Below are 25,123 nucleotides of genomic sequence, written 5' to 3'. Positions count from 1 at the left end.
TAATACTAAGCAGATGAAAGGCTGACAGACTTTTATTTATCTAGCTGTACTCATTCATCTGTGTCACTGGACGCTGACGGGCCCTGCATTGCCTGTAATATTCTGTGCGCTGCAGTTTATCCATCACTGTCATTGTCTCTCGCAGGATGGGAAGACAGCGGAGGATCTCGCGATTGCAGAGCAGCAGGAGCATGTAGCTGTGCTGCTGGCCAAGCTGAAAAAGGTGCGAGTTTTGTTTATTATTCATCTCACTGAGACTCAAGAGACATTAATTTGCATTACATGAATGCTCTGTGAAGGCTTATGAGATCCTAGTTGTACTTTATAAGAGATGACAGTTTCACTCAATTATGATTCTTTATCCCATTGAAATGTATGCTGAATTGGATATTTTTTAAATAAATATTTGACTTAGAACATATTTTAACCCATTGGTCCGCTATTAGTGCTTCTGGGTAACCCCCACTGGTACAAAATCCAGCTCCATGTAGATATCAAAGTTTGTAAGATGTTGTGAAATCCACATGGGGAAATGCTTTCAGAACTAAAAGTGGGTAGCCACTGTTGCACTGTATAGTGTCATGTCCTTACTATGTTTTATAGCAGTGGTTCCAAACCTTTTTCAACTCGCGGCCCACACAACCAAACACATATATTTGCGCGGCCCACTGCATAAAATTAACTGACCCCGCTGTTGGGTTAATAACTTAGTACTCAGAAGCTAGATTGTTAACTGTCTTTATTGAATGAACTGGCAAAGAACAGCAAATAACTCTGGCTGCATGGCACCGCTTGGCTGTTGTTCTGTAGCATATGCAGCAAAAATATCTAAGATAAATTGGCAGTTTATTTTTAAACCAATCAGCGAGCTCGAATAGTGGAAGCATAGTTACAGTTTAATATGAATTTTTTGTTATTTAATTATATGAAATTATATTATGTTATGACTCAGACATTTTTACATATATGAACAATATTATTATTTATTTTAGTAGTAATTGGCGGGCCACCTGCAATACCATCGCCCACAGGTTGAAAACCACTGTTTTATTGGATATGTACTGTGGCATTCTTTAAAATACCATGGAATAACATATAAATATGATGGTTCAATAATAAGGTAGTCAATAAGTACATTGGTATTTATTATAACTGAAGCTTGCAGCCTCTCAAACATGGCATCCTATCTGCCAATTAATCCCACTAAAATCACAGATGGCGTTTTGAAGCTCTTGTGTAGCCCTTTGATGAGGCGAAAACATTTTCAAAGTTACTAAAAATTGATTTTTCATATTCTAAGATATTTCACCTCTAATTTTAATATTCAGATGTACGGTTTGTCTATTAACCACACACTTGACTTTAGATTTGGGAAGTCTTTTAATTTGACGGTCACATAACATGATTTAATGTATGGCATTTAGCGTCTTGCATTTTGCTTCAAAAAGTGGATTATGCTCAGTTTGAGGACTCTGAATACTAGCTATTAAGAGCCTATTTATTACACTCATTAGGATGCACTGAGCACTCTCAGACACATTAACATTATGTCACTGGTCCAAATGTCATATTGTAATGCCACTGAATTGTGTTCATTTACATACTCTTTGTGACTGGTCTTACAGGACAACCACAAGAGCATTTACATCCAGCAGCTGCGGCCTACACAGACCCTCCAACCTCGCATCAAACTCAAGCTGTTCGGCCACTCGGGAGCAGGGAAGAGCACTCTGGTGGAGTCTTTGAAGTGTGGCATCTTGCGGAGTTTCTTCAGGAGGAGGAGGACCAGGTTGACCAACCCTGTCCGGCACCCAGCCTCACCTGTCACCTCCAAACCTGCAGGTAGGGTGATGTGTTTTCCTTCTTTATCTATAAAAAAGCTGAAAAAAAAAGGAATTGTTCTTTTCAATGTATAGATGAGTTTGTTTCTTCATCAGAATGTATTTAGAGAAATTTGTATTCTCTTACTTGCTCACCAAAAGATCCTCTACAATGAAATAAAAAAAATGAGTAATCCACAACGCGGTTCAAGTCCATTAATTAAGATCCTATGAAAAACTTCACGTTTGTAAGAAACAAATCCATCAAGGCATTTTACCTTTAAATCATCATCTCTGACCGATATACCAGTCCATAATCCATAATAATGCTTTCTCACATCAAAATCCACCAACATATTTGTTTTCACATGTAAATAATGCTTGAGCTATGAACATTTCTCTCCTGATTCAGCCGAGATGTCTTGTTCATTGGAGAAAGCAATGGTTTTAAGTTGAAAACTGTTTTAAGTTAAAAATGGATTTGTTTATTACAAACATGCAGCTTTTCACTTTTAAGAAGATGTTAATTGATGGGTGGGAGTCTTGTGGATTATTGTGATGTTTTTATCAAATGTTTGAACTCTCTTTCTGACGGCACCCATACACTGCAGAGGATCCAATGGTGAGCAAGTGATGTAATTCAAAATTTCTCCAAATCTGTTACGATGAAGAAACAAATCCTGGATGACCCTGAGGGTGAGGACATTTTCATTTCGGGTGATCGATTCTTTTTGGATTATAGAGCTTTTTCTGGTCCAGGTTTGTTGGCTTTCCTCACTCATTCCCAGATTAACATACGTCATAGTGCTATCCTTGGAAGGTGGAATCACATCAGTGTAATGCGTTACAAATGAAGCAAACTTTTTTTCGCACATTTACTATCACAGCCAAATTGAGGAAGTGGTCTCTAGATTTCTATGAGAAAAGTTTTTAGAAAGAACCAAAGTTCAGTGGAAAGCGTTGATTGTGTGAGACATATGCAGCACTGTGTGACTAACACATTTACAAGGTTTAAAAAAAAGAGTACTCCTGTGTTTTTTTCAGGAATTTGTTATTTTCCCAGCTGAGCTATTGTAGCTGTATGTATGTATGTGGTGATACTGGCTCATCTCTTGTGGAGTTTTTTAACGTACAGTCCATTAGCAGTCCATATATTTATCATCAAGGGAAGGTTTTTTTTATTTTTTTGTAATCTCAAAATATATATCAGAAAAAGGGATTTATTTTTCTGTCAACACTGGGAAAGCTGGAATCAGGCCTTTAGGAAAGAGCTCCCCCATGTGGTGGGTTTCCACATTTTAGGAATATTTCAGTACATTTTATAAACCCTCAAATAATATACATCATTTATCATTTAGCTACAAACATAACCTTATTGCATATATTGTTAATATCTATTATAAGAAGTCAATTCCATCTAGTTTACAGTCTCTTTCTTTTTTCTTCCCTGTTTGTGTGTTGTGTGCCTGTAGTGTCGGTCAGCATCTCTAACCTTTACCCAGGCTGTGAGAATGTCAGTGTGCGTAGCCGCAGTATGATGTTTGAGCCCAGTTTGACTAAAGGAGTGCTGGAGGTCTTTAGTCCTGTCCATAACGCTCTCTCCACGGCTGACGACACCGCCACCAAAGCCATCGACATCCAGAACGCCAATGTCAATGGTAAAAGTCATTTACGAGAAATATCAAATAAGTCTCCCCAAAAATGAGAATTGCGTAGTAAAAAAAAATGTTTCTTTCCCAAACTTTTGAATGGTATTGTTTATTTGATGTATTGTATTATGCAATATTCTTTAGGTGTTGGAGACTTCAGTATATGGGAGTTCTCTGGAAACCCTGTCTACTTCTGCTCATATGACTACTTTGCTGCAAATGACACCACAGCCATTCATCTGGTCTTATTCAGCCTGGAGGAGCCTTATGAGACTCAACTGAACCAGGTCACATTCTGGCTCAACTGCTTGAAAGCTCTCACGCTGCCAGAGGACAACATCGGTATGTGCAAGTGTGTGTGTGTCTCCTGAGACTTCAGTGTACAATGTATGGATTTCTTCTAGTCCTTTCTAAAGGGCTTTCCATTACAGTAATTACAGGGATCAGCAGAAGCTGTGTAGTCTGTGATTAAAGAGATTTGAGGAGCAGTTTTACAATTTTTCCCTATTGAAATTAATCTTTTTTTTTACTTTGTTACTTTATAGTTATTTTGTGTAGAATAATTTATTTTATTATTTTGTTATATTATTTTCTTTTTTAATCTCAAAAAAATATATCAGAAAAATATTTGTACAAAATATTTATTTTTCTATTTAAATATTAATGCTTTATTAGTATTTAAACCAATAAGCAACTGTACAATGAAGTTACCCATAGCCCTGTTGCTTTGAAAGTAGGGCTGTCAATTGACTGACACTTTTTAAAAATGCATTAATTACACATTATCGTGTTATTGTGGCAAATGAGTAAAGCATTAAATAGACATAACAAAGTCTGGCTGTAGAAGTCAATATATTATATGTTTCAAGTCTATAACTGGCAAAAATATAATAATATTTTTTTTTTACCATTGAGTTTGTCAGTCTATCCGAGCCCTGTTCACACAGAATGCATTATCACATTCGTTTGATCTATTTATGCATGTTTTCACACCATGAGCACCATATATTTTTTTCTCTGACATGTTTAAAGTAATTTAATTAAATTTATGCATTAAGCAGATACTTTTATCCAAAGCGACTTGTGACAGTGCAATCAGGCACGTGTTCCCTGGGAATCGAACCCACAACCTTGCACTGTTAACGCAACGCTCTACCACTTGAGCCACAGGAACAGTTCTTATTTTAGAAAGCTCTCGAGACCCCTTGCATTCCCAATCCCACATTTTTATCGCATGATTTATAATATAAAGAATAGTTTTGAATGAACAAGTTAAATTGACAGTCATAGAAAATAGCTCATGCATGCAGTTTTGGTCTCTGTGTGTCACTGTTTCACTCTTCTCCATTCTGTGTCCTGTTTATAGTTTTCTCATTCTTGTCTCTCTCGAACTCTCTCTGGTAATTTCAGCCTGGCTCGCCTTTGCTTTCACTGTAGTGATGATGGTTGATGAATTTGTGTAAGTACTGTAGCAGGCACATCCATAGTGCTATGGATAATGCCAAAAAGAGAGTCTGTGCATCATTCTTATTCTAGGAATCTAGTTTTTGCTCTATTGTTCCCAGATATATTTTAAGTTTTTGTGTTTATTTGAGAGTTGAGATTGTGCATAATGATCAGAGATGTTAAGAATAGACGATAAAACTGCCTCTCTGTTGTATCCACAGCCTTTGGAGGGAAGATCAGGAATCCACTGTGTGTGGTCCTGGTGGCCACACATGCTGACATTGTGAATCTGCCCCGATCGTTTGGGGGAGAGTTCAGCTATGACAAGGAGAGATCTCTACTTAAAGAAGTCAGAAACAGGTGATTAAATCAACAGAAAATGTCAGTTTAAAGCTATGAGACCTATAAGTACATTAAGTGATCATTTTTGAAGGACTGACTACATCATAGTGATTAAAGGGATTTGATGGATGAGCTATTAAACTGATTATACCTCTCAGGTTTGGAAATGATCTGCATATTGCAGAGAAGCTCTTTGTCATGGATGCAGGAGCGTCCAACTCCAAAGACATGAAGCTGCTGAGAAACCTTCTGTTAGAGCTCCGCAACGCCATTATCTCTGTAAGAACGCTCTCCATTCTGCTACACCTCCCAGCACTTTGTCATTTAGCTACCTACATGTAGCATTGGCATTAAAGGCATAGTTTACCCAAACATGAAAATTCTGTCATTATTTACTGACCCCCATGTCGTTCCAGACCCATAAGACCTTTGTTTAAATTAAGATGTTTTTGCTGAAATCTAAGAGCTTTCTGACCCTGCATAGACAGCAAGAGAACTACCACCTTCAAGGCCAAGAGAGGTCGTTAGGACATTGTTAAAATAGACCTTAATGTAAAGGCTGATTTATACTTCTGTCGGACCTATGCCGTAGACTTTACGCCGTAGGCTATGCGTCAGTTTTCATTAATACTTGTGTGTCGTTGTCTGCGTCGATGTGCAGTACACATGCAAACCGCTAGTGATGTATAGTGACAACTAGTGATGTATAATGCTATGTAGTATAATAAATGATAAGACACTTGCTCTTTGCTTTGTTTTGTAACATGTGTAACATTAAAATATATTACAGTGCACACAAACATACACAAAACTCAAGTACATACGGAGGGAGGGGTTCTAGCAGACCAATCACAGCGCTTGCGGTCCACGTAGAATTGACGTGCTGTTAGATTTTTGGGGGGGGTGCATGCCAGGCTACGGTGTAAGGGAGTACGTCTATGAGTAGGCTACAGCATAGGTCCGACATAGAAGTATAAATCAGCCTTAAGAGTTCCACAGCGCATGTGTATGGTGCTGCTGACGCAGGAGCCAACATTTTGATGTGCAACCCAGATGCCCTGTGCCTTGTTTGCAAGCAGAGGAATGCACATGCGTCATATTACTTTTGTGAACACATGCAAAGACTTACATGGAAGACAATTGTTGAATAAAGACATTTTTTTTTCTTTGCGCACAAGTATTCTTGTAGTTTTCTAAAATCAAGGTTGAACCACCGTCACATGGGCTATTTTAACGACGTCCTTGCTATCTTTTTGAGCCTTGAACATGTCAGTTACATTGTTTTTTATGGAGGGTGAGAAAACTCTCGGATTTCATCAAAAATATCTTAATTTGTGTTCTGAAGATGAATAAAAGACTAAGCAGTTTGGAACGGCATGAGGGTGAGTAATTAATGACAGAATTTTCACTTTTCATTTTCAACTATCACTTTAAATTACCGGACACACTCACTTTTTTTTTTGTTCTGATCTGGGTCTGATCTCTATAATAAAGCCCTTTTCTTTACCATGCACACACACACAGAAATGCACAATATCAAACACTAACACTCAGATCCCTCGTTAATACATTCTGCTCGTTCTCCTCCTAAATCTCTCTTTCTGTCTCTCTCTCTCCTACACATACCTGTACAGATTACTTTCTCATCCGCCGTTATATTATGTCCGGATTTTTGTGTATATTATGAAGGAAAAAGAAATAATGACTGTAATTAACTAAATATGTAATTTATACAGTACAATAGCTTTGAGGTGTTAAAGGAGACTTTCATTTATCAGTGGTGATTTCTACTATTGTTCCTACTTTCAGTTAATGGAGGGAAATTTAGACCATATTTAGGGGGTTAGAAAAGAATTACCTTGCAACCACTCAACCAACTTAGCAACCCCACTGGCATTTTTTTCAAAATGTAAAACAGCTTTTCTCTCTGTGTTGTCACAGACCTGCAGGCCGATGACTCTGCTGGCAGAGAAGCTGTTGTCCACTCTGCCTTCCTGGAGGAAACTGAATGGGCCAAACCAGCTGATGTCATGGCAACAGTTTGTCGTGGATGTGCAAGAACAAATCAACCCTCTGGCCAGTGAAGACAATCTGCGGGAACTGGCTTCACAACTTCACAGCATGGGAGAGGTGTGTGTGTGGGCGGCCCAGTGAATGTGTGAGAGTGTGTGTGTGACGATCAGCAGATGAATAAATATGTATGAATGTTTGAATTATGGTTATATTGCTGTGGGTATAGCATAAGTGTGTTTGAAGTAGATGCTCTGTATCATTAATTAAAATGATTGTTTTCATACATTATGCTACACTATCGTACACGCCCCGCTATTAATGCCACATCCATTACTTCAAGACCACTCAAAGTATACAATGCAGAACATCTACAAACATGTTTTTATGTGGACTCAAATGAGTTGGTGGGTGTCAGCAACTAAATGGGGGCATTTGCAGTCTATTGACCACCCACAAGCATTACAACACAGCTTCACCGATAGAGAGAGCAGGTGAATGAGTCATTCTCATCAATATTAGTCATCTGTGTTTTCAGCAGCAACACTTTAACACGTTTTAGGGAATGTTTTGATGTTGATGGGCTGAAATGCCAAGCTGTGATTCAGCTTTATTAACATTTGCTTACATAAGGTACTCTGTTTAAGGAGCTGCATCTCCTGTGTTTAACCTCAGCCCTTTAAAAATCCGTTATGTCATGTCTCTTCAAAGAATAAGTCACACAAAAATAACAATTCACATCAGCCTGTACTGATTTGTGTGAATCACAAAGAAAAATGTTCATGACGATCTGGGCTGCCAAGCTCCAAAATTACAGAAAATATCTGTAGAAATCATATGTTTCATAAATGTATTTGCTCTATTCCAAGTTTTCTGAATTCATAAAATAGCTCAGAAATAATGAAAGGACCCCAATTCAAGGCATTTCAAGTGCACCCCCATAACTACTGATTTACTGACGTCTTCTGATGAACTGATTCACATCTATTTGAAAAAGAATAAGTGAGTTGATCCCCAAAAGTGACACATCTGCTGAACTGTAATGGAACCCACCTAAAGATCTGTTTGCACCAACTTTCAGCCTGATTTTTACATACGATATGCCTATTCAGGCCAAAGTGTATTCAGATTTTGTATTCACTCTGGTTTCACAACACTAAATACAAAGTATAGAGACTAGAGAACCTGTTCCCGATTCTTCCTCTGTTAGTCAATGGTGCTTTCCAAAATAATCTGTTAGTGTCACCATGTTGTAATTTCATGTAACAGCAGCAGCTCTTGGGATGTGATCAAAAGCATTAATCATATTGGGTGGACAGTTTTCTTATTAGTATTATGGAAAAAGGTTTAGATGCATTAACAGCCATTCAGTTTTTCTTGGTGTCTTTGGAATCTTGCAGTGACCCATTTGCTTGTACTCAATCCTTTTTATACTTTTCTTTCTTCTAGATTAACATCATGCAGAGTGAGACTGTCCAGGACGTTGTCCTGTTAGATCCTCGCTGGCTTTGTGGTAACGTACTCGGCAAACTTCTCTCAATTGAAACCCCCAAAGCGATCCACCACTACCGTGGCCGCTACCGCGTGGAAGAGCTCCAGGACCTTGTCTCCGAAGGTGACATCGATGAACTTCTCCAGGTGCTCGACGCCATGGATGTATGTGCCCGCGACTTAGCCAACCCCGGAATGGTTGACATTCCCGCCCTCATACGCACGGGTGGCCTACAGCACACCTGGACCGACGAGGAAGACATCGAAGGCGAGGACACTTTGCTTTACGGTGGCGTGCGAGTCGTTCCTGCGGAACACTTGGCGCCATTCCCTTGTGGACTTTTCCATAAGTTTCAAGTGAACTTGTGCAGGTGGAGCCGGCAGCAGAAGCCAGAGATGGAGGCTGAGGATGTGAGGTTGTGGAGCGGTGGAGCTCGGGTTGGACTCGGCAGCGCTGAGGCACTGGTTCTGCTTGTGAACCACGGACAGGGCATGGAGGTACAGTTACGAGGACCGGACTCAGATTCCGGCCGTTGCTATGCTTTGCTGGACACGTTGTGCGGCATGGCAGAGGGTCTGTTAGCTGCTACATTACCCGGTTTGCTTACCGCCCGACATTATCTGAGCCCTCAGCAGCTGCGGGAACACCACGGCCCTGTCATGCTCTACCAACCGAGAGACTTTTTCCGTGCTCAGGCGCGAGGTGAGAACGCGCTTTCGAACACCATGGGCGGCTATCGTGAGAGCTTTGTCAGTATCGTAGCATTAGGTTGCACCCAGGTCTACAAACAGGGCAGTCTTGGAGGAGAAGTGCCCGCGGCAGAGGTCAGTCACCTGGCTCGACGCAAGCTCTGCCGCCTGCTGGACCCTCCCGATGCCCTTGGAAAGGACTGGTGCCTGCTTGCCATGAACTTGGGCCTTAGCGAGCTCGCTGCTAAATACAGTTCTGGCACCAACGGGACTCTGCCTGCAGACCCCCTTTCCCTTCCCAGTCCCACAGCCACGCTCCTGCAGGAGTGGAGCCAGCGACCCGATTCAACCATAGGCATTTTGCTCGCTAAGTTGCGAGAACTCGGTCGTCGGGATGCAGCCGATTTCCTCCTTAGAGCTGCACCTGTGTTCCGAGTCAACTTGGAAGTACTGGGCACCCCGCCGGAGCCCTACAGCCCGGTGTGTAATGGGGGCGGCACATCCTTCAACTCCATCAGTTCCGTGATCTCTCGTTAGAACGTCACTTGTGTCTAGAGAAACGTGCAATTGTCCTGTGGAGCGGTGTTAAATCTCAAGCTCCCTGGTGTCCTGAGACTGAAGTATTTGAATCAGATACTCTGCTCAATTCGTGATTTCTGAATGTTCATTCTTGGTGTCTTTGAAAAGGTGCCTATGTGCTTTTTTTCCTGCAGATCTTTTATTGACTGTCTCACATTCCCAAGGTGAAACTGCAGGCAGCCTTTTTTTAAATGCCCTTAATAAAAGAAAATTCTATTACATTTATCAATTCGGACAGCTGTTATAGGGGAATTGTGCTAAATTTGATGACCGAATGATAGATCACTAAGTGCTTGGAAGCATTATTTAATAAATGACTCAAACTGTTGAGTGCCTTGAAGATGTTAAGTTGTTGACAAAGAGCCATTGTTATAGAGAAAATTGGATGTGCACCTCTGCAAGTGTTTCGGTGTTTACCTGTCTTCTGAAGCTTTTAATGAACATATCTATTAGATTTACAATTTTTCTCAAACATACAAAATTGGGTCACTTGCATTTACTACCTGATTGTTCCTTATTGCAATTAAACGCATCACTTTTCAGACAGGATTTAATTCAAATGACGAAGCACAAACGAAACATACTAAACATTCCTTTAAAAATCAAAATGCATGGTAAATTGTTTTTAAGTCTGGTTTTTAAAATCGCTCACATTTGTCTTATTCACACTTATAGCCTGATTGTCACATTGACTTTTGTGAATTATTACGGTTCTGTCTACCTGTCAAATGGAAATAATGAAATATTCCAGGCACTTACATGATACTGTAGTAAGATTTTGTTTCTCTTTATAAAGGTGACGTCAGTGTCCTGATAAGCATGATCTTTGTTACAACTGTTCAGCTTATTTTAATGTTCTGTTTTACACATTTACACTGTTGTTGAGTGTTTAAGAAAGTTATTTTAAACACGTAGATATGTGTATACTTTACACTGGAGAATTAATCATAAAATGCTATTCTAAGGGACTTAAATTGGGCAAAAGTGTAAAAAAAAATATGTTGATATTTGCAATGAAACTTGTGATGAGCGATGCCGTTTCTCAGTTACAGGAATACCATGGTACTAAATGTGGTATATTGGACACAAATGAACTGACAACTTGAAAACAGTAGATGGCAGCAAAGACTTTGTTACATCTAACACTTGCTATAACTCTTTTTGCTCTCCTTCTTATGAGGCAGTTGCAGTTTCATCATCGTGTCTGAAAGTCCAGACAGCTGTTCCATATTATATTTTGGGACAGGTCTATCCTCCAACCTTTCATCATTTCTCTTGCAGGCTTAAAATCACAAACTTTTCTAAAAGGGAATTGGGCATATTGTTGTTCTCTCATTCCAAAAGGCACATTTTTATTTTGTGATTAAGTCTATGTATTATGGAGCTCTTTCGCTGTTTAGCTGTGGTCAAGGTTCATGATTCTCCCTCTTAAGACTTTAACAGGGTACATCAGAGGGGAGTTGATCCTGGTGTATTTAAGACTTGTACAGTCATCTCTTTGCACAAGACCTTCACATTATTACTCTATTTATATTTTGTTCGCATGTCTCTGAATGCCATGTCATTAATACTTCCTCAAACTTTACAGTGTACTTCATTTTTTATAATAAATTGTTTACTCAATGGTTCTCTGTGTTAGTTTTAAATAATTTGTACAGAGTTCATGCAGTATTTTGTTGTTATTGCCATATACAGTGCATTTACATTACCCTATTTTTTAGCACAATAATAATTAATAAAGTGCCTTTTCTAATACCAGTGTTGCTGTACAAAGAATATATTAGCCTATGGAACAACGTTAGTTACAAATATTCATAAACAAAAATAATAAACTACGTAAACACTAGAGAGCAGTGAGCTGGAAAAAAAAAGTTTTTAGCTAAGATACCATAGAAGAGGTGATGAAGATTTCAGCATATTTTACCTTACAAAAAGTTAGATCTTTTGGTCTAAATTACGTAATTTGTAAATTAATGTGTCCTAATAATAGCCTATTACATTTTAAAGTTTTCTCAAACATTTTAAAGTGCCCTCCAGTGAATTCTGGGTAAAGTTGCCTCCAATTCAACAGTGAGAAGCAGAGTCCACTAAAATGAATTGAAAATGACGATGATGACATTGCTGTGGATGAATAATTTGTCATGTGCTGTTTTTTTTTTTTTTTTTTTTTAAGCGTCAGTGTGTGGCATGACTGAACATGCTTTATCCAACAAATGGAATTACCGCACCTTTATTTCAACTTGACATATAGAAGCTTTCCTGTACTGTTCTTTTTACAGCTCTGTTTATGAAATGGTTTACTTTTGGCTTTAAAATATGCTAACTTACTATTTAGTTACAATGTAATACTGAATGCATATGCTAATCAGATTTTTTCAGTGTCATGAATGCTCTTGCTTGATCACATGTACTTCTTTTAACTGCTCCTTTTTGATCATTGCTGGAAGTGCTGGGCTGATGGGCTTAAGTGATAACTGAGCAATCTTCCCATCTATAGCTTCTGTGTGCTTCTTGGGACAGACGAGCCCATTAATCAGTCTGTGTTCCCCTTTGTTTGTATGTAGATTCAACAGCACTCTAATTCTGGCCTGACACAAATCTCCACAGTGAACGTAAACAATGTGGAATGTTGTAACACCGTTATAGAACAAGATAACATGCACTGAGGTCCTCACATATAGACTGATAACAAATTCAATATAGACCGTTTTTGGTGGTCTGTTGATAAGCAGTGTCATGTAAAGTCACTTAATTAACATTGTTTATGACTTGTGCTCCTTGTGAATGTGTGATAGAGACCCTTTTGTTTTATAATCTTGTGATTTAGTATATAATAACATTTAAATTTCATACATTTAGACACACACACACACACACACACACATATATATATATTTATTTAAATGTACTTATTTTAAATGTGGCCAAATCTAACATTCAATCAATTGCAATTTCTAGTTGTGTGAAGAGCTTATTTGATCACTGAGGAAGGCATAAGCACTACTGGCTTTTTAAATAACAGGTATAATAACTCAAATGCCTATTATTTTCATTTGGTAGTGTTGTGAATGGATTAAATATCTGAGAAAATTACGCCGTTGCAAAGAAAACCGATCAGTCTGTATGTGTGTTCTAATTTAAAACGTAGGTGTAAAACAAGCAGTAAATAGTAAATCATATACAGTATTGGCTTTTAACTTGTGCTTTTTAAAATAACAAATAATAAACATTTATTGACTTAAATGCAACAACGTATAGTGAATAGGCGGGTGTTTTATTATTTTATTTATTTATTTTTTTAAGATAGTCACATTTGTTTTTCTTTATGACTAACGCCATCTGTCGGGAAGCTGTCACATGCTGTCGGGTCACATGCTCTGACGCGTTCATCGGGGGCGGGACCGACAAAGACCCTCGACCAATGAGAAATTGAGGAATTTGCCTTCAGATGCGCTATAAACCAGGGGCCGCTCTGCGAAACAGGATATTTTCTCCAGGATTCAGGGCTGGTGGGTGAGTCATCAGTTTTTAAAGCTTTCTGGAATCTTGAGTTGTTTGTACATTTGTTTTGTTAACCGTCGATATGGACATTTCCATGTAATTTTGTTGCATGCATCTTTGCTTTAGGTTTTTAGCTTTGCAAAAGATAGGTTGTTAGGTCGCTCTTTAGCTGAGCCTTTTACAAAATGCGCTTTTATGAATTGGCTGTTACTTTTTTTTTAGCGACATTCGGTTTTACCATCTTTTAATAGATTAGCAAAGCGTAACATTTTTTCCCCTATAACATTCCTCTAAACTAGTTCCAGTTGTATCTTTTTCGATTTCCGTGGACTGGTTTCGGTCTTTGTTTTGTTTTCCTGGGAAACTGTGGGCTCCAGCCTCCCAGATCCCGTGACTGTCGCTAAAGGAACATCGTATTCTCTTTTCTGTGTCTGTATAAAAACTGGTCCAGACCCGTGTGTCAGTCCGGAGGCCCGTGAAAACAGATATGTTTTTAGAATATATAACGTTACATCCAATGATATAGATTTGTTTTTGTTCGGCTCTGTAGGCCAGTGTCTGTTTTCAGTTAATGTTTCATGAATAATACCTCTCTCTTTAGATTACTCACTCGGTTTTATTACCTTTCATAACAACGTAACTATCGCTGCCTGCCGGGTTCTGTACTCGGTGTAAACAGTCATTTGATCTGAGGACACTGTCGAAATACACACCATTACTTTTAAATATGCATATATGTTTAATTATACAACAGTGACGTGACTGAAATAAGTAACTTGCATGACATTACATTTCAAGTAGATTTAGCAAACTCTGCGGTGTGACAAACTTCGTCTGAGACCATTTTAAATACATTTCTGCTGTGGAAAAAGGCTTGGTAAATAATTAAAATGTTAAATTATGACTAAATCTTAATGAGAATTAAACATTTCTGAGAAAAAAAAATTGTTGTCTCATAATTTCGATTTGTAATGTCAGTACTATGATTTCCTTTAGTTATTTCCACTTTTTTCCCCCACAAGTGCCAGAAATGGGCTTCCATATAATATTTGTATGAAAAATAATGCCACCATTTAAACTATTATAACTAAAATGTATGCATTTGCTTGTCTACATGTAGTAATCTGTTATCTCCACGTGCCATAAGGTACATGGTCACTTGTTGCAACATGTCTGACCTGTTATTTTTCTCCCCTCAGTGTTTTCATCATGAGGGTGTTTTTGGCTGCATTCACGTTGTGCCTCAGTGCAGTATTTGCTGCTCCAACTTTGGACAAGCAGTTAGATGACCACTGGGAGCAGTGGAAGAACTGGCACAGTAAAAAATACCATGAAGTAAGTGTTCAAATTTACATTAACATGTTGAAAAAGGAGCAAGATGCAGAACTCAGTGTTATCTCTTTCAACACAGAAGGAGGAGGGGTGGAGGCGAATGGTCTGGGAGAAAAACTTGCAAAAGATCGAACTGCACAATCTCGAGCACTCCATGGGCGTACACACTTACAGACTCGGAATGAACCACTTTGGTGATATGGTAAGACTGCAGAAGAGCTTCATTTGAGGTGTATGCATACTGATTTATGAAATTCTTTCAGCTTTCATCAAACTATTCTATATCTACAGACTCATGAGGAGTTTAGGCAGGTGATGAATGGCTACAAACACAAGAAGGAGAGACGATTCAGAGGATCTCTCTTCATGGAGCCCAACTTCCTGGAGGTCCCAAACAGTTTGGACTGGAGAGAAAAGGGATACGTGACTCCCGTGAAAGATCAGGTGAGATAGTTGCCCATATATACAATAAAAAAAATCTAGAAAAACAATGCCTTTGAACATGCCTTCTTGTAACTCTGCAATAGTGATGTCAAGGTCACGGGTTTGATTTCCAGAGAAAACAAGGTCTGACAAAAAGTGTACCTTGAATGTAAAGCCAGTCACTTTGGATAAATGTAAATATATTTAAATTCCATAGGGAATAACATGTTCTAACCACTTTGGAAAATAGATGTATGATATGTGTGAGAGACCATAGTTGTGTGTTTCGAATGTACACCAGGAAACATTACAAATAAACCATATTTTGCATTGTGCGCAACAATATTAAAAGTCCCCCTTGCTGTAGTTTAAAAAATGTTTTAATCAATGAAACTTCGTAACTTCTGTAAAAAAAAAAAAAAAAAATATATATATATATATATATATATATATATATATATATATATATATATATATATATATATATATATATATATATATACATAAAATATGATATTTTTACTCACATATTCTATGTAAATATTTTACATACAACTAGTAAAATGTATATTTATAATAAAATAGCCATTCTGCTTTAAGAAATCTATTTGAAATTAGGCTACCTCATATATCCAGGAATACTTCTTCTTTAAAGAAAAAAACACATCGAAGAGGAGAACGTGTAGCTTATTTTGATGCTTGTTTTATCTTATTTAGAATTATTTGAAGTCATTTTGAAGCCATCTGGTTGATAACTGGTTTCAAATGTGGTATTTGCAGGGTGAGTGTGGTTCTTGCTGGGCCTTCAGCACTACTGGAGCCATGGAGGGCCAGATGTTCAGGAAGACCGGAAAACTGGTGTCTCTGAGTGAGCAGAACCTGGTGGACTGCTCCCGTCCTGAAGGCAACGAGGGCTGTAACGGAGGTCTAATGGACCAGGCTTTCCAGTACATCAAGGACCAGAACGGTCTGGATTCAGAGGAGTCCTACCCCTATTTGGGAACTGTAAGTTACATTACCAATGACATTATACTGATTCATTAGATGAAGGATTCCCATAACATACATGCTGCTTATCATTTTCAGGATGATCAGCCCTGCCATTATGATCCCAAAAACAGTGCAGCTAATGACACTGGATTCTTTGACATTCCCAGTGGAAAGGAACATGCTCTGATGAAGGCTATAGCCTCTGTGGGGCCAGTGTCTGTGGCTATTGATGCAGGACACGAGTCTTTCCAGTTCTACCAGTCAGGTATGTATATTTGTCACCATTAGTTGTTAAATCCCACTGCTCCGGGTGTGTTCAATGTGTGTGTGTGTGTGTGCGCACTTGGATGGGTAAAATGCTGAGAACATTGAGTATGGGCCACACATCACATCCTTTCCTTTTAAGACTACTAAATGACTCATTTATGAGAAATGAGTGATGAAGATCCTCTAATGGATGTATATTTCTTGTTAGGCATCTACTATGAGAAAGACTGCAGCAGCGAGGAGCTAGATCATGGTGTGCTTGCCGTTGGTTATGGTTTTGAGGGTGAGGATGTTGATGGAAAGAAGTATTGGATTGTCAAGAACAGGTAAGAAGATAGTTTATGCTCTAAAATTCTGAATGGGCGATGTTTAAAGCCGTGTTTTTAACCTAATGTGTGTTTTGTGCATTCTAGCTGGAGTGAGAATTGGGGTGATAAAGGTTATATCTACATGGCCAAGGACAAACACAACCACTGCGGTATTGCTACAGCTGCTAGCTACCCTCTCGTTTAAGAAAGATGCCTACAGTATCAAGACATTGTAGCAGAAGGTCACATTAGTGTCTCAGTGCCTGAGTGGTTCACCGAAACCCACTAGTGTAGTGACACTGGGGACTGTGTGTCTCACAGCCTGCGTGAGACTGAGAGAGACACCTCAAGCTCTAGATATTGTGTGACATTGTTTTAGGTAATTTATGCAATTGTTTTTGGTCATTTTAATGCCACTGATTTAGTTAATTTTTGCCTCAATGTAAATACATATTCTTCAGTGTCTAAATGTACAAATGTGTTTTTTTTTTTTTTGTTTTGTTTCTACTTTATGTATGATCAATAAAACTTTTTAAAATGTTAACTTGTTTTTGGCTTTGATTTATATTCTTATAAGTTTCGTATCTTGCATTTAAAATAATTGGTGACACAACTGTTCAATATTATTATTATATTATCATTTTTTTTTTTTTATTCAGCAAGGCTACATTAAATGGATCAAAAGTAACAGGAAAACATTTATGATGTTACAAAAGGTTTCTATTTAAAATATATGCTGTTCTTTTAAATGGATTTCATCAGAGGTATTCCACAAAAAAAAATCAATAAGAAATGTTTATTGAAAACCAAATCAGCATTTAGAATGATTTCTTAAGGATCCTGTGACACTGAACACGACTGTCACAGGAATAAATTACATTTTAAAATATATAACCATAAAAAATACATGAAATCATTTTTCACAATACTGTTTTCTGATCAAATAAATGTAGCCTTGAACTTCTTTTTAAAAGATTTTCAAAAACTCCAAACTATAATATTGCTGTAGCTTTAAATATCAGCTCCAAAACATTTATTCCTATCACCTCATGTTTTGTAGACCGAAATGAGCAAACAGAAATCAAAAGTAGTGTTCCAGCCTACATAAAACAGGAAGTTGGTTGGTTATGAGTGAATGGTTCTGTATTTACAGTAATGCTTTCTAAAACTGACCTAAGCAGCATATCCAGGAAGACTATTACTTTAATAAGTGTTTTGAAGTTTTCTGGAAGTACCACAAAGGTTCTATTTTTTTAGAGGTCTCTATCTTTGCTCTGCCTGTTGTAACCTGGTGAGCTGGAAATTAACATGGAGGACTGTTTTTTTTGCTCCAGTAATACAACGTGTCCTATTTGTCTATCTCTTGGCACGTTGCCATAACATGAGCCGTCATCATGACCAGCAAACTAAGACTTGTAGAGTGGAGATTATTGGGGTTTTGCCCTCTGTTCGAACGAGAGGGTATAAACACTTTACCAACTAACAAGCAACACACTGCTAAAGGCACATTATGTTCACATAAAATAAGTGAGGAAGAAAAGACAGACTGTGAAAGGGGTACAAGAGCAAATCTGAACTAAAAAGACCTTGAGTGAGTGATTGGTAAAGTAAAGAAAGGAAATGATTTTAAATACTGGAAATTTAATGTGATTCTGTTTACAGAATTGCTTGCACTACTGTGATGTCTTGTATCTCTATGTCTTGTGGGCTTTCAACGGATCATATCACAACCAAAGTCTTTACTTTTTATGTTTCTTGACAAAGGACAAGTACTCCTCCACATCGTCTGGGGATCCCACCACAAAGGGCAGCCTCTGGTGAAGTGACTCGGGAATAACATCCAGGACGCGCTGGGTGCCTGTCGTGGCCATGCCTCCGGCCTGCTCGATCAGGAAGGCTATGGGGTTACACTCGTACAAGAGCCTCAGCTGGAGAGAATCAAACATGTGAGAACCTTACAAGTTACATAATACTGATTGGCACATTTCAGGTTATTTTTCAGAGGGTCCATTTTATGCTAAACCATGAGCAGTTATCATAGTTTTACCTCCAAGTTTACAGCCAATATGATTCATTTTCTCTTATCAGTTGTGGATTTGGGTCAGCTAAGAAGCATTGAACATGTTAAGTTAATTCAAAATGGATTTATTTTATTCTTATCTATGTAGAACAGAGAAACTGGACTATGGCAATACATACTAAAGTTTGTACACTGGCATTTCTTGAAAAGCAGCATGAACTGCAGATATAATATCTGGCTCTAGCTTTCATGCTATAGTGTGTATTTGTTCCAGTCTAGGCTCATTCCATATGTTTTGTCACATGCCATTATCAGGAACGACACAGCCCTTTTTCCATGAAATGAGCAGTTATCTGTAATCAGAATATGACCTGCCTGTACCTGCTCTAAACCATAAAGTATTCTACAGTATAATGAATGATTTTTAAAAGCGGGGGAGGGATTGAATTGCTCAACACTCTAAAGAAAGCCTTGTGAGGTGAAGCGTTTATGTTTTGTCCTATTGGTGATTCATGCAAAATAAACTATTTTTTGTGAGTGCGGATCATGGTCTCATTATATATATATTACTAAAGCAATACTTAACTGTAAATTGAAATAAAGTGGAAATAAAATAAAAAAAAGTTTTGTTAAAAAAAAAAAACTTACCAAAATAACATAAAATGTTTAATTGGAAGAAGTACAATTATTCAAACTGAAATAAAGCTAAAGCTTGAAATATTAATAAATACTATAATAATATATACATACAAATAAAAGAACACTGATCAGCTGAACACAACAATAATATTAAAGGGATAGTTCACCCAAAAATGACCATTCTGTCATTAATCACTCACCCTCATGTCGTTCCAAACCCGTAAGGCCTTCGTTCTGTCCTGTCTACAGAACGTAAACTTCAGCGAAAGTGCGCACATGCTGAACATAAACAGCGCTCATTACGTTGATTACGTTCTGGGGTACTCTCTAAAATGGTGGAAGATGGTAACTTGGGGAGAAGAAATACTGAATAAATTGTTATTATTGTTTTCATTGCGCACAAAAAGTATACCGATTTCCTTGCTAGGTTTCTGTGCGTTGATCATGGTAATATACCTGCTGTCTATGGAGGGTCAAGGGAGCTCACAGATTCCATCAGTGTGTATCTTAGTTTATGTTCTGAATGAATGAAGACTCGAAGTGTGATTAAGTAATGACAGAATTTTCATTTTTGGGTGAACTAACCATTTAACCATATGCTGAATGAAACACTTTACTGTAACCTTAATATGATAAAAGTTTGTTACCTTTCGTCATATTCTATATGTTATTACATTGTTACTGTCACCAGATGTACTTTTTTTATGGCCGGTTTCCACTGTTTGCCTTGAATATCTTAAAACATGAGCTAAACCTGATCATGTCGTAACAACGTAGCCGACTTGCCTTTCCTTTTGGACTCTTCTCATTGGCTGGGTACATGAATATGCCACCATAGGCAATGGTACGGTGTACGTCAGACACCATCGACCCAACATACCTGGCACCATATGGGGCACTGCCATCCTGCAGGACAATCACATTTGGTCAGGATTCATATAAACAAAAACTCGTATAAACAAAAACATGATTTTTCTAGGCTTGGATCTTTGAATCAAAAATTCTCAAAATGATTTCAACGACAGCTGGCAAACAATCTAAAACAAAAACTGTCTGGAGCAAAAGTCACAAGTGCTTCAATAAAAGAGGACAGGAAAACAGGAAGTAGTGTAAGAAGTTCTAGGAAACTGAAACCCAGCTGGACAGCTAAAATCAAACATCTGTCATCTAATAGAAAGCCTTTTCCTTCTGAAAGATGTGAGCAGTAAAAAAATACAAAACAGGAAATACAAAGAAGTTGTAATGTTTGGCTTTAAATTTGGATTTTAAGAAGCGACAGTATGTTCTCTTAGCTAACCCACCTCAAGCAATGACAGACACAATATGCAAACAAATCAATACGCCATGAGGTCAGAGATAGAACGTTTCTGGCAACACTTCTATGAAAACAACATGATATCCCACATAAAACATGGCTGATAACACAATGTAGGCTACTTGATTAGCAAGTTTCCCATTTTGTAATGCATTATTTTAGCTAAGACAAGCTCTTCAGTCTTTACTCTTGTTTACTTTTTCCTTTTATCAGCTTCAGACTGATTAAGAGGATCTTTAAAAATTAACAAACAAGTACACATATTCCCGGAAAGACGAGCTCTCACACGTATTCACGAAAAAACAGTTGACTTTAAAAATTAACCAACTGACCCAGAGAAAAAAAAAAAAAGCTCATACTCAGCATATTTTATGATCACACTGCACATGAGGCTTGTGATAAGCAGAGTAACATGAATCAGTTACATATGCTGAGTCTATATGTTCCAGTTCAGAAACTGAACATGATTTCCTGCAGAGGAAGTCGCTCTTCACTTTCCAGCATGCAACGTGTGTAAACGTCAGCTGATGTTGAGCACAGTCATGCAAGCTTCTGACCTGTCAGTAAGCATTATTCACACTCACATTTTGTTTGGGACTAAGTGATCGTCAGGCCAGCTAAGCAACATTACCTGTTCTGTCACATGTCATGAACTTGTGAGTATGTTTGCTTGATCACATGATGTGGTACACAACAAATCACAGTGTGTACTCAGTGGTTTGATTTGTGCTGTCTAAGTGCTGTGATCTTACACTTACATTTAGGTAAAAGAAAATGGCTAGCAATGATAAGACTTCCCTTAAATAATAAAGATAGATCATGACGAAATTCTGTCTGGCTAGATCTGATTATGTTTCTGTATAGAACCCACCTCTGGGTATTTCTTGTGTTTTAAATATTCATTCACTGCAGGATCGAAGTACTTAGCGTAGCCCTCGTTGATACTGTAAGTCTTCCCCTTTTTCTTGATCTTCACATTTCTGTCTGTCAGAATGAATTCTCCAATTGCCTAAAAATGAGGAACATAAAAAATATATAATTCTCACGAGCTCATATGTTACACACTGACACACAACTGTACAGTGTTGTAATAAAACTGAGCAAGTGAATATAAAAGGGCCAAAGATGAGGAATCAAAACTAGTGGCCCCCTGAAGCATCCCTTTTTACTGTGTAAAAAAATTCTAAACATTCAAACCATAAACAGAAGCGAAACATAAAACATTATATAAGTTTAGAAAGTTTCAGAGTTTACTAAATAGCTATTTTTGTTTTTAAGGCAATATTATGTTTTTCATACGTGCACTTTTTTAATACAGTTGTGAATAAACTGTAAATGATTCGCTTGAATTGTCAGGTATGTCTTCAGTGAACGGATTCCTAGCACTTTGAAATATTGTGACCATGCAACCCTGATTTCAAAGCAGCATAGATACTGTAGTTTGCAAAGCCCTGGCATTACTATTCATTCTTAATCGATCATTTAAGCAGATTTAACTGTTTGTGCTTACTGGATCCAGCATGAAGAAGTTAACTCCAGCTCCTGTACTGAGAGCCACTAGTGTGGCGCTGCCGTAAAGCGCGTAACCCGCACACACGATCTGATTGCCCGGCTGTAGGGCATCCTTGTCAGTCGGTTCTCCCTCAGAGATCTGAAACAGAAGAAAAAAAGTGAATCAGGCATCTGCCATTGAAGCCTCTTATAAACACAAGATGTCAATAAAAAACTATTAATATGTCTGTTTTGCATCTTGATTGTTTATTTTTATTAATATTATGCAAGTTAAAAAAAGAAAAAGAATTTAGGCTCATCGTGATTAAATGCACGGTAAAAAAAATTCTGTTAAACCCAATGTAGAACCATCTAGAGTAGGCTACATTTTTGTTGCAGAATATGTAGGCTATAGCTTAATAAAACACAATAAAAGTGAAACAATAAACTAATAAGATCAGTTGTGCCATTGCAGTTACACTCAAGCGCACTTAATAAAATACAACAGGAAGTTAAATTGAATTTATTGCTTAGCCAATATTTGTCATCAGGCAGGGTCATGCAGTCAGCTACCTCGTCTATCTGTACGGGAAAGTAGCACAAGGACACTAAACATAAAAATTATTTTCACACACCACATGACGGAAAGCTCACACGAAAATACAATTGTATTTAAGTATTAGTGTTATTATGTTTTTTGTTTGCTTGTGCATCAAAAAGTACACAAAAGCAGATACAACTCTAAACAACTAATGCCGCGCAAACACTCACTCTTTTGTAAATGGCAAAGATGGTGCCTATGGGGGCCAAACAGTCGATGTTGGAGGAGCCATCCAGGGGATCAAAACAGACCACGTATTTCCCCTTTCACACACAACAGACTGAAGTGAGTGAGTATACAGCTGAAATGAGACGGAGCTACGGCGACCTCACGTGGTCATTATCTGAATGAACGCTAATAAATAAGCATTAGCAAAGAGAGCTACATTAGCCTGACACAAATAGGCAGCCATAATTCATTTGAAACTAAATTGAGGTTTCTAGGTTGTGTTCATTTATTCCAGACTGGTAATTTTTTGTTAAATACCTGACTCCTGAGTTTTTTCTAAATATCTGAGCTTTGACTGATGTGTGATGGAAACTACCAGGGATTTAAACACTGTATTCGAAATATCCTAAATAAGTCTTGGATTTAGTTATCTTTTAAGCAAACATGTTTTAAGCCACATTACTCTCTATTTTATCTAACAACCATGTTTTAGTTCCATTTCATCAGAAGCACCCATTGTCATAGACCAAGTCTAACTCAAATAATAACTCCAATTCATTCTTGTCCCTGTGGTTCATTATAAATTACAGGCTAATGCACATGTAAAAATCATCATGTGTTAAAGGGATAGTTCAAACTTAATAGATGAAAAGAGTAGGCTAACATAAACATCCTGCTTATTTTGTGGACAGAAAGAGCATCCTACATGTTTGGAACTACATAAAGGTGAGTTTAAATGTATTGTTCCTCTAACAATAAATACTGAAAAATTATTCATAAGCAAGCATATTGAGAAGGATCATACTCTTTTCTCAGCAGGTGTGTAGATGGCATCCTTGTTCTCCTCAGAAACCAGCAAACAGGTGCCATAAGAGGCCTGCAGCATATTGATCATCAGATCATTGGAAAGCACATCCATCTTTTTCTGCTCATCACCTGTGACATTCACATGTCCCGCAATGCCTTGACTGTGTTCGGTGAAACCAGAGCATACAAATATTATTGAAAAGCAACTACTGAGGTTCAAATGCCAAATCAGTGCTAAAATGGTGAACTGGAAAAAAAGTAATGCTGCCATAAAAATAACAGATTATAGCAAATTATAAATTAGCAGCCTCAAATCTAATGAATAATTTCTATTTATTATTATTATTATATTGATATTATTTCTTTACAAAAGCAACTACATTACTTACTAAAAGTGCATTTTTCTTGACTAACCATACTAAGAACTGTAACTAGGAACTAGGACTTTCTCAAAAGCCATAACTATGTCTGTCTGTTTGATCTAGCATTTCTATTTGATCACTGGCTGTGCTGAATTAACTTTTGCCCACTCCAATTTCAAAGTCACAGCATGTTTTACAGTAAAATATATTCATTCAAAAAATGCTAAATAATTCAATGAAACTTACAGGCGAACAAGTCCGGCTTTCCTGACAGCAGATGAAATAGCTTTAATAGCTGTCAACAGGGAGTTAATGAGCTGTGTGAGTTCTCCGGTGGCCCCCTTCGCCTTCCGCCCCATCTCCATGACAAAGCGTGTGAGGGTCCATACGTCCACATCAAAGACCGACTGATCCGACATCCTCACAGTGTCCAAGTGTACAAACAGTTGGAGAGGCAGAGACTAACTAACTGTAGAGCCACAAGGCAGTCTTTTAACATACACAGTGAGTGGATAAAGGCCAGGGTTATATTGGTAGAGCAGATCAAGTGACAGTAGTGTAGTTGGAATGCTAGCAGAGCCAGAAGCACGTTCCTTGGCTCTCAGCTCATTATGTATGCCCACTCTTGACACATGACATACTCAGAGGTTAGAAGGTCATGGGCCATGAAGCAAAGCTCACGATTGTTTATGAAAGGCATGTCCCAGTAAATACGGAAGGTCTATTAAATTGATCCCATTAATAAAACTGTTTTTATTTATATGTAAATGTGTCCCTATAACTTAAAATCAAGCCTGTGACCATTACTAAACACATCAAACACATTTAAAAAAATAAATAGATATGCAGCACGCTGCTCATGCATTATATCT

At 37.9% G+C, this 25,123-nt stretch overlaps 3 protein-coding genes across 5 annotated transcripts in view; 2 read left to right on the top strand and 1 right to left on the bottom strand.

Moving 5' to 3' along the window:
- The window catches only part of LOC132141053 (death-associated protein kinase 1-like), an 83,530-nt gene extending 71,878 nt beyond the window's left edge, over positions 1-11,652 (top strand). For both annotated transcript variants that reach the window (XM_059550211.1, XM_059550212.1), the window contains 8 exons: positions 146-223; positions 1,626-1,842; positions 3,293-3,478; positions 3,614-3,811; positions 5,137-5,275; positions 5,416-5,536; positions 7,199-7,387; positions 8,717-11,652. In XM_059550211.1, the coding sequence (XP_059406194.1) occupies positions 146-223; positions 1,626-1,842; positions 3,293-3,478; positions 3,614-3,811; positions 5,137-5,275; positions 5,416-5,536; positions 7,199-7,387; positions 8,717-9,985 (2,397 nt within the window). In that variant the 3' untranslated portion in view covers positions 9,986-11,652. The remainder of the gene's footprint in view (positions 1-145; positions 224-1,625; positions 1,843-3,292; positions 3,479-3,613; positions 3,812-5,136; positions 5,276-5,415; positions 5,537-7,198; positions 7,388-8,716) is intronic.
- Positions 11,653-13,460: 1,808 nt separating this feature from the next.
- Positions 13,461-17,392, top strand: LOC132141052 (procathepsin L-like). 2 transcript variants are annotated; one of them, XM_059550208.1, is made up of 8 exons: positions 13,461-13,540; positions 14,728-14,863; positions 14,940-15,062; positions 15,152-15,304; positions 16,064-16,288; positions 16,370-16,538; positions 16,749-16,866; positions 16,954-17,392. In XM_059550208.1, the coding sequence occupies exons 1-8, from the start codon at positions 13,476-13,478 to the stop codon at positions 17,051-17,053; spliced, it is 1,089 nt and encodes a 362-aa protein (XP_059406191.1). In that variant the 5' UTR covers positions 13,461-13,475; the 3' UTR covers positions 17,054-17,392. The 2 variants fall into 2 exon arrangements, with proteins under 2 accessions (XP_059406191.1, XP_059406193.1); XM_059550210.1 differs by lacking the exon at positions 13,461-13,540 and adding an exon at positions 13,596-13,624.
- Positions 17,393-18,469: 1,077 nt separating this feature from the next.
- Positions 18,470-24,748, bottom strand: fbp2 (fructose-1,6-bisphosphatase 2). The gene is made up of 7 exons (XM_059550207.1): positions 24,498-24,748; positions 23,888-24,050; positions 23,085-23,177; positions 22,333-22,473; positions 21,694-21,831; positions 20,294-20,413; positions 18,470-18,776 (listed from the first exon to the last, which is right to left on the bottom strand). The coding sequence occupies exons 1-7, from the start codon at positions 24,668-24,670 to the stop codon at positions 18,588-18,590; spliced, it is 1,017 nt and encodes a 338-aa protein (XP_059406190.1). The 5' UTR covers positions 24,671-24,748; the 3' UTR covers positions 18,470-18,587.
- Positions 24,749-25,123: the final 375 nt, after the last annotated feature.

Source organism: Carassius carassius, chromosome 5 (assembly GCF_963082965.1).
Source record: "Carassius carassius chromosome 5, fCarCar2.1, whole genome shotgun sequence".
In the NCBI taxonomy this organism is placed as follows: domain Eukaryota; kingdom Metazoa; phylum Chordata; class Actinopteri; order Cypriniformes; family Cyprinidae; genus Carassius; species Carassius carassius.
This window is presented reverse-complemented; position numbering and strand designations above follow the sequence as displayed.

Excerpts from the sequence above, each read along its gene's own strand:
- LOC132141052 (XM_059550208.1), top strand. The coding sequence starts at position 13,476 with ATGCGCTATAAACCAGGGGCCGCTCTGCGAAACAGGATATTTTCTCCA. Across the intron at positions 13,541-14,727 it reads CCAGGATTCAGGGCTGGTGG|TGTTTTCATCATGAGGGTGT; the intron begins GTGAGTCATCAG and ends TTCTCCCCTCAG. Across the intron at positions 14,864-14,939 it reads ACAGTAAAAAATACCATGAA|AAGGAGGAGGGGTGGAGGCG; the intron begins GTAAGTGTTCAA and ends CTTTCAACACAG.
- fbp2 (XM_059550207.1), bottom strand. The coding sequence starts at position 24,670 with ATGTCGGATCAGTCGGTCTTTGATGTGGACGTATGGACCCTCACACGC. Across the intron at positions 24,051-24,497 it reads AAAGCCGGACTTGTTCGCCT|TCAAGGCATTGCGGGACATG; the intron begins GTAAGTTTCATT and ends CACCGAACACAG. Across the intron at positions 22,474-23,084 it reads TCTTTGCCATTTACAAAAGA|ATCTCTGAGGGAGAACCGAC; the intron begins GTGAGTGTTTGC and ends CTTCTGTTTCAG.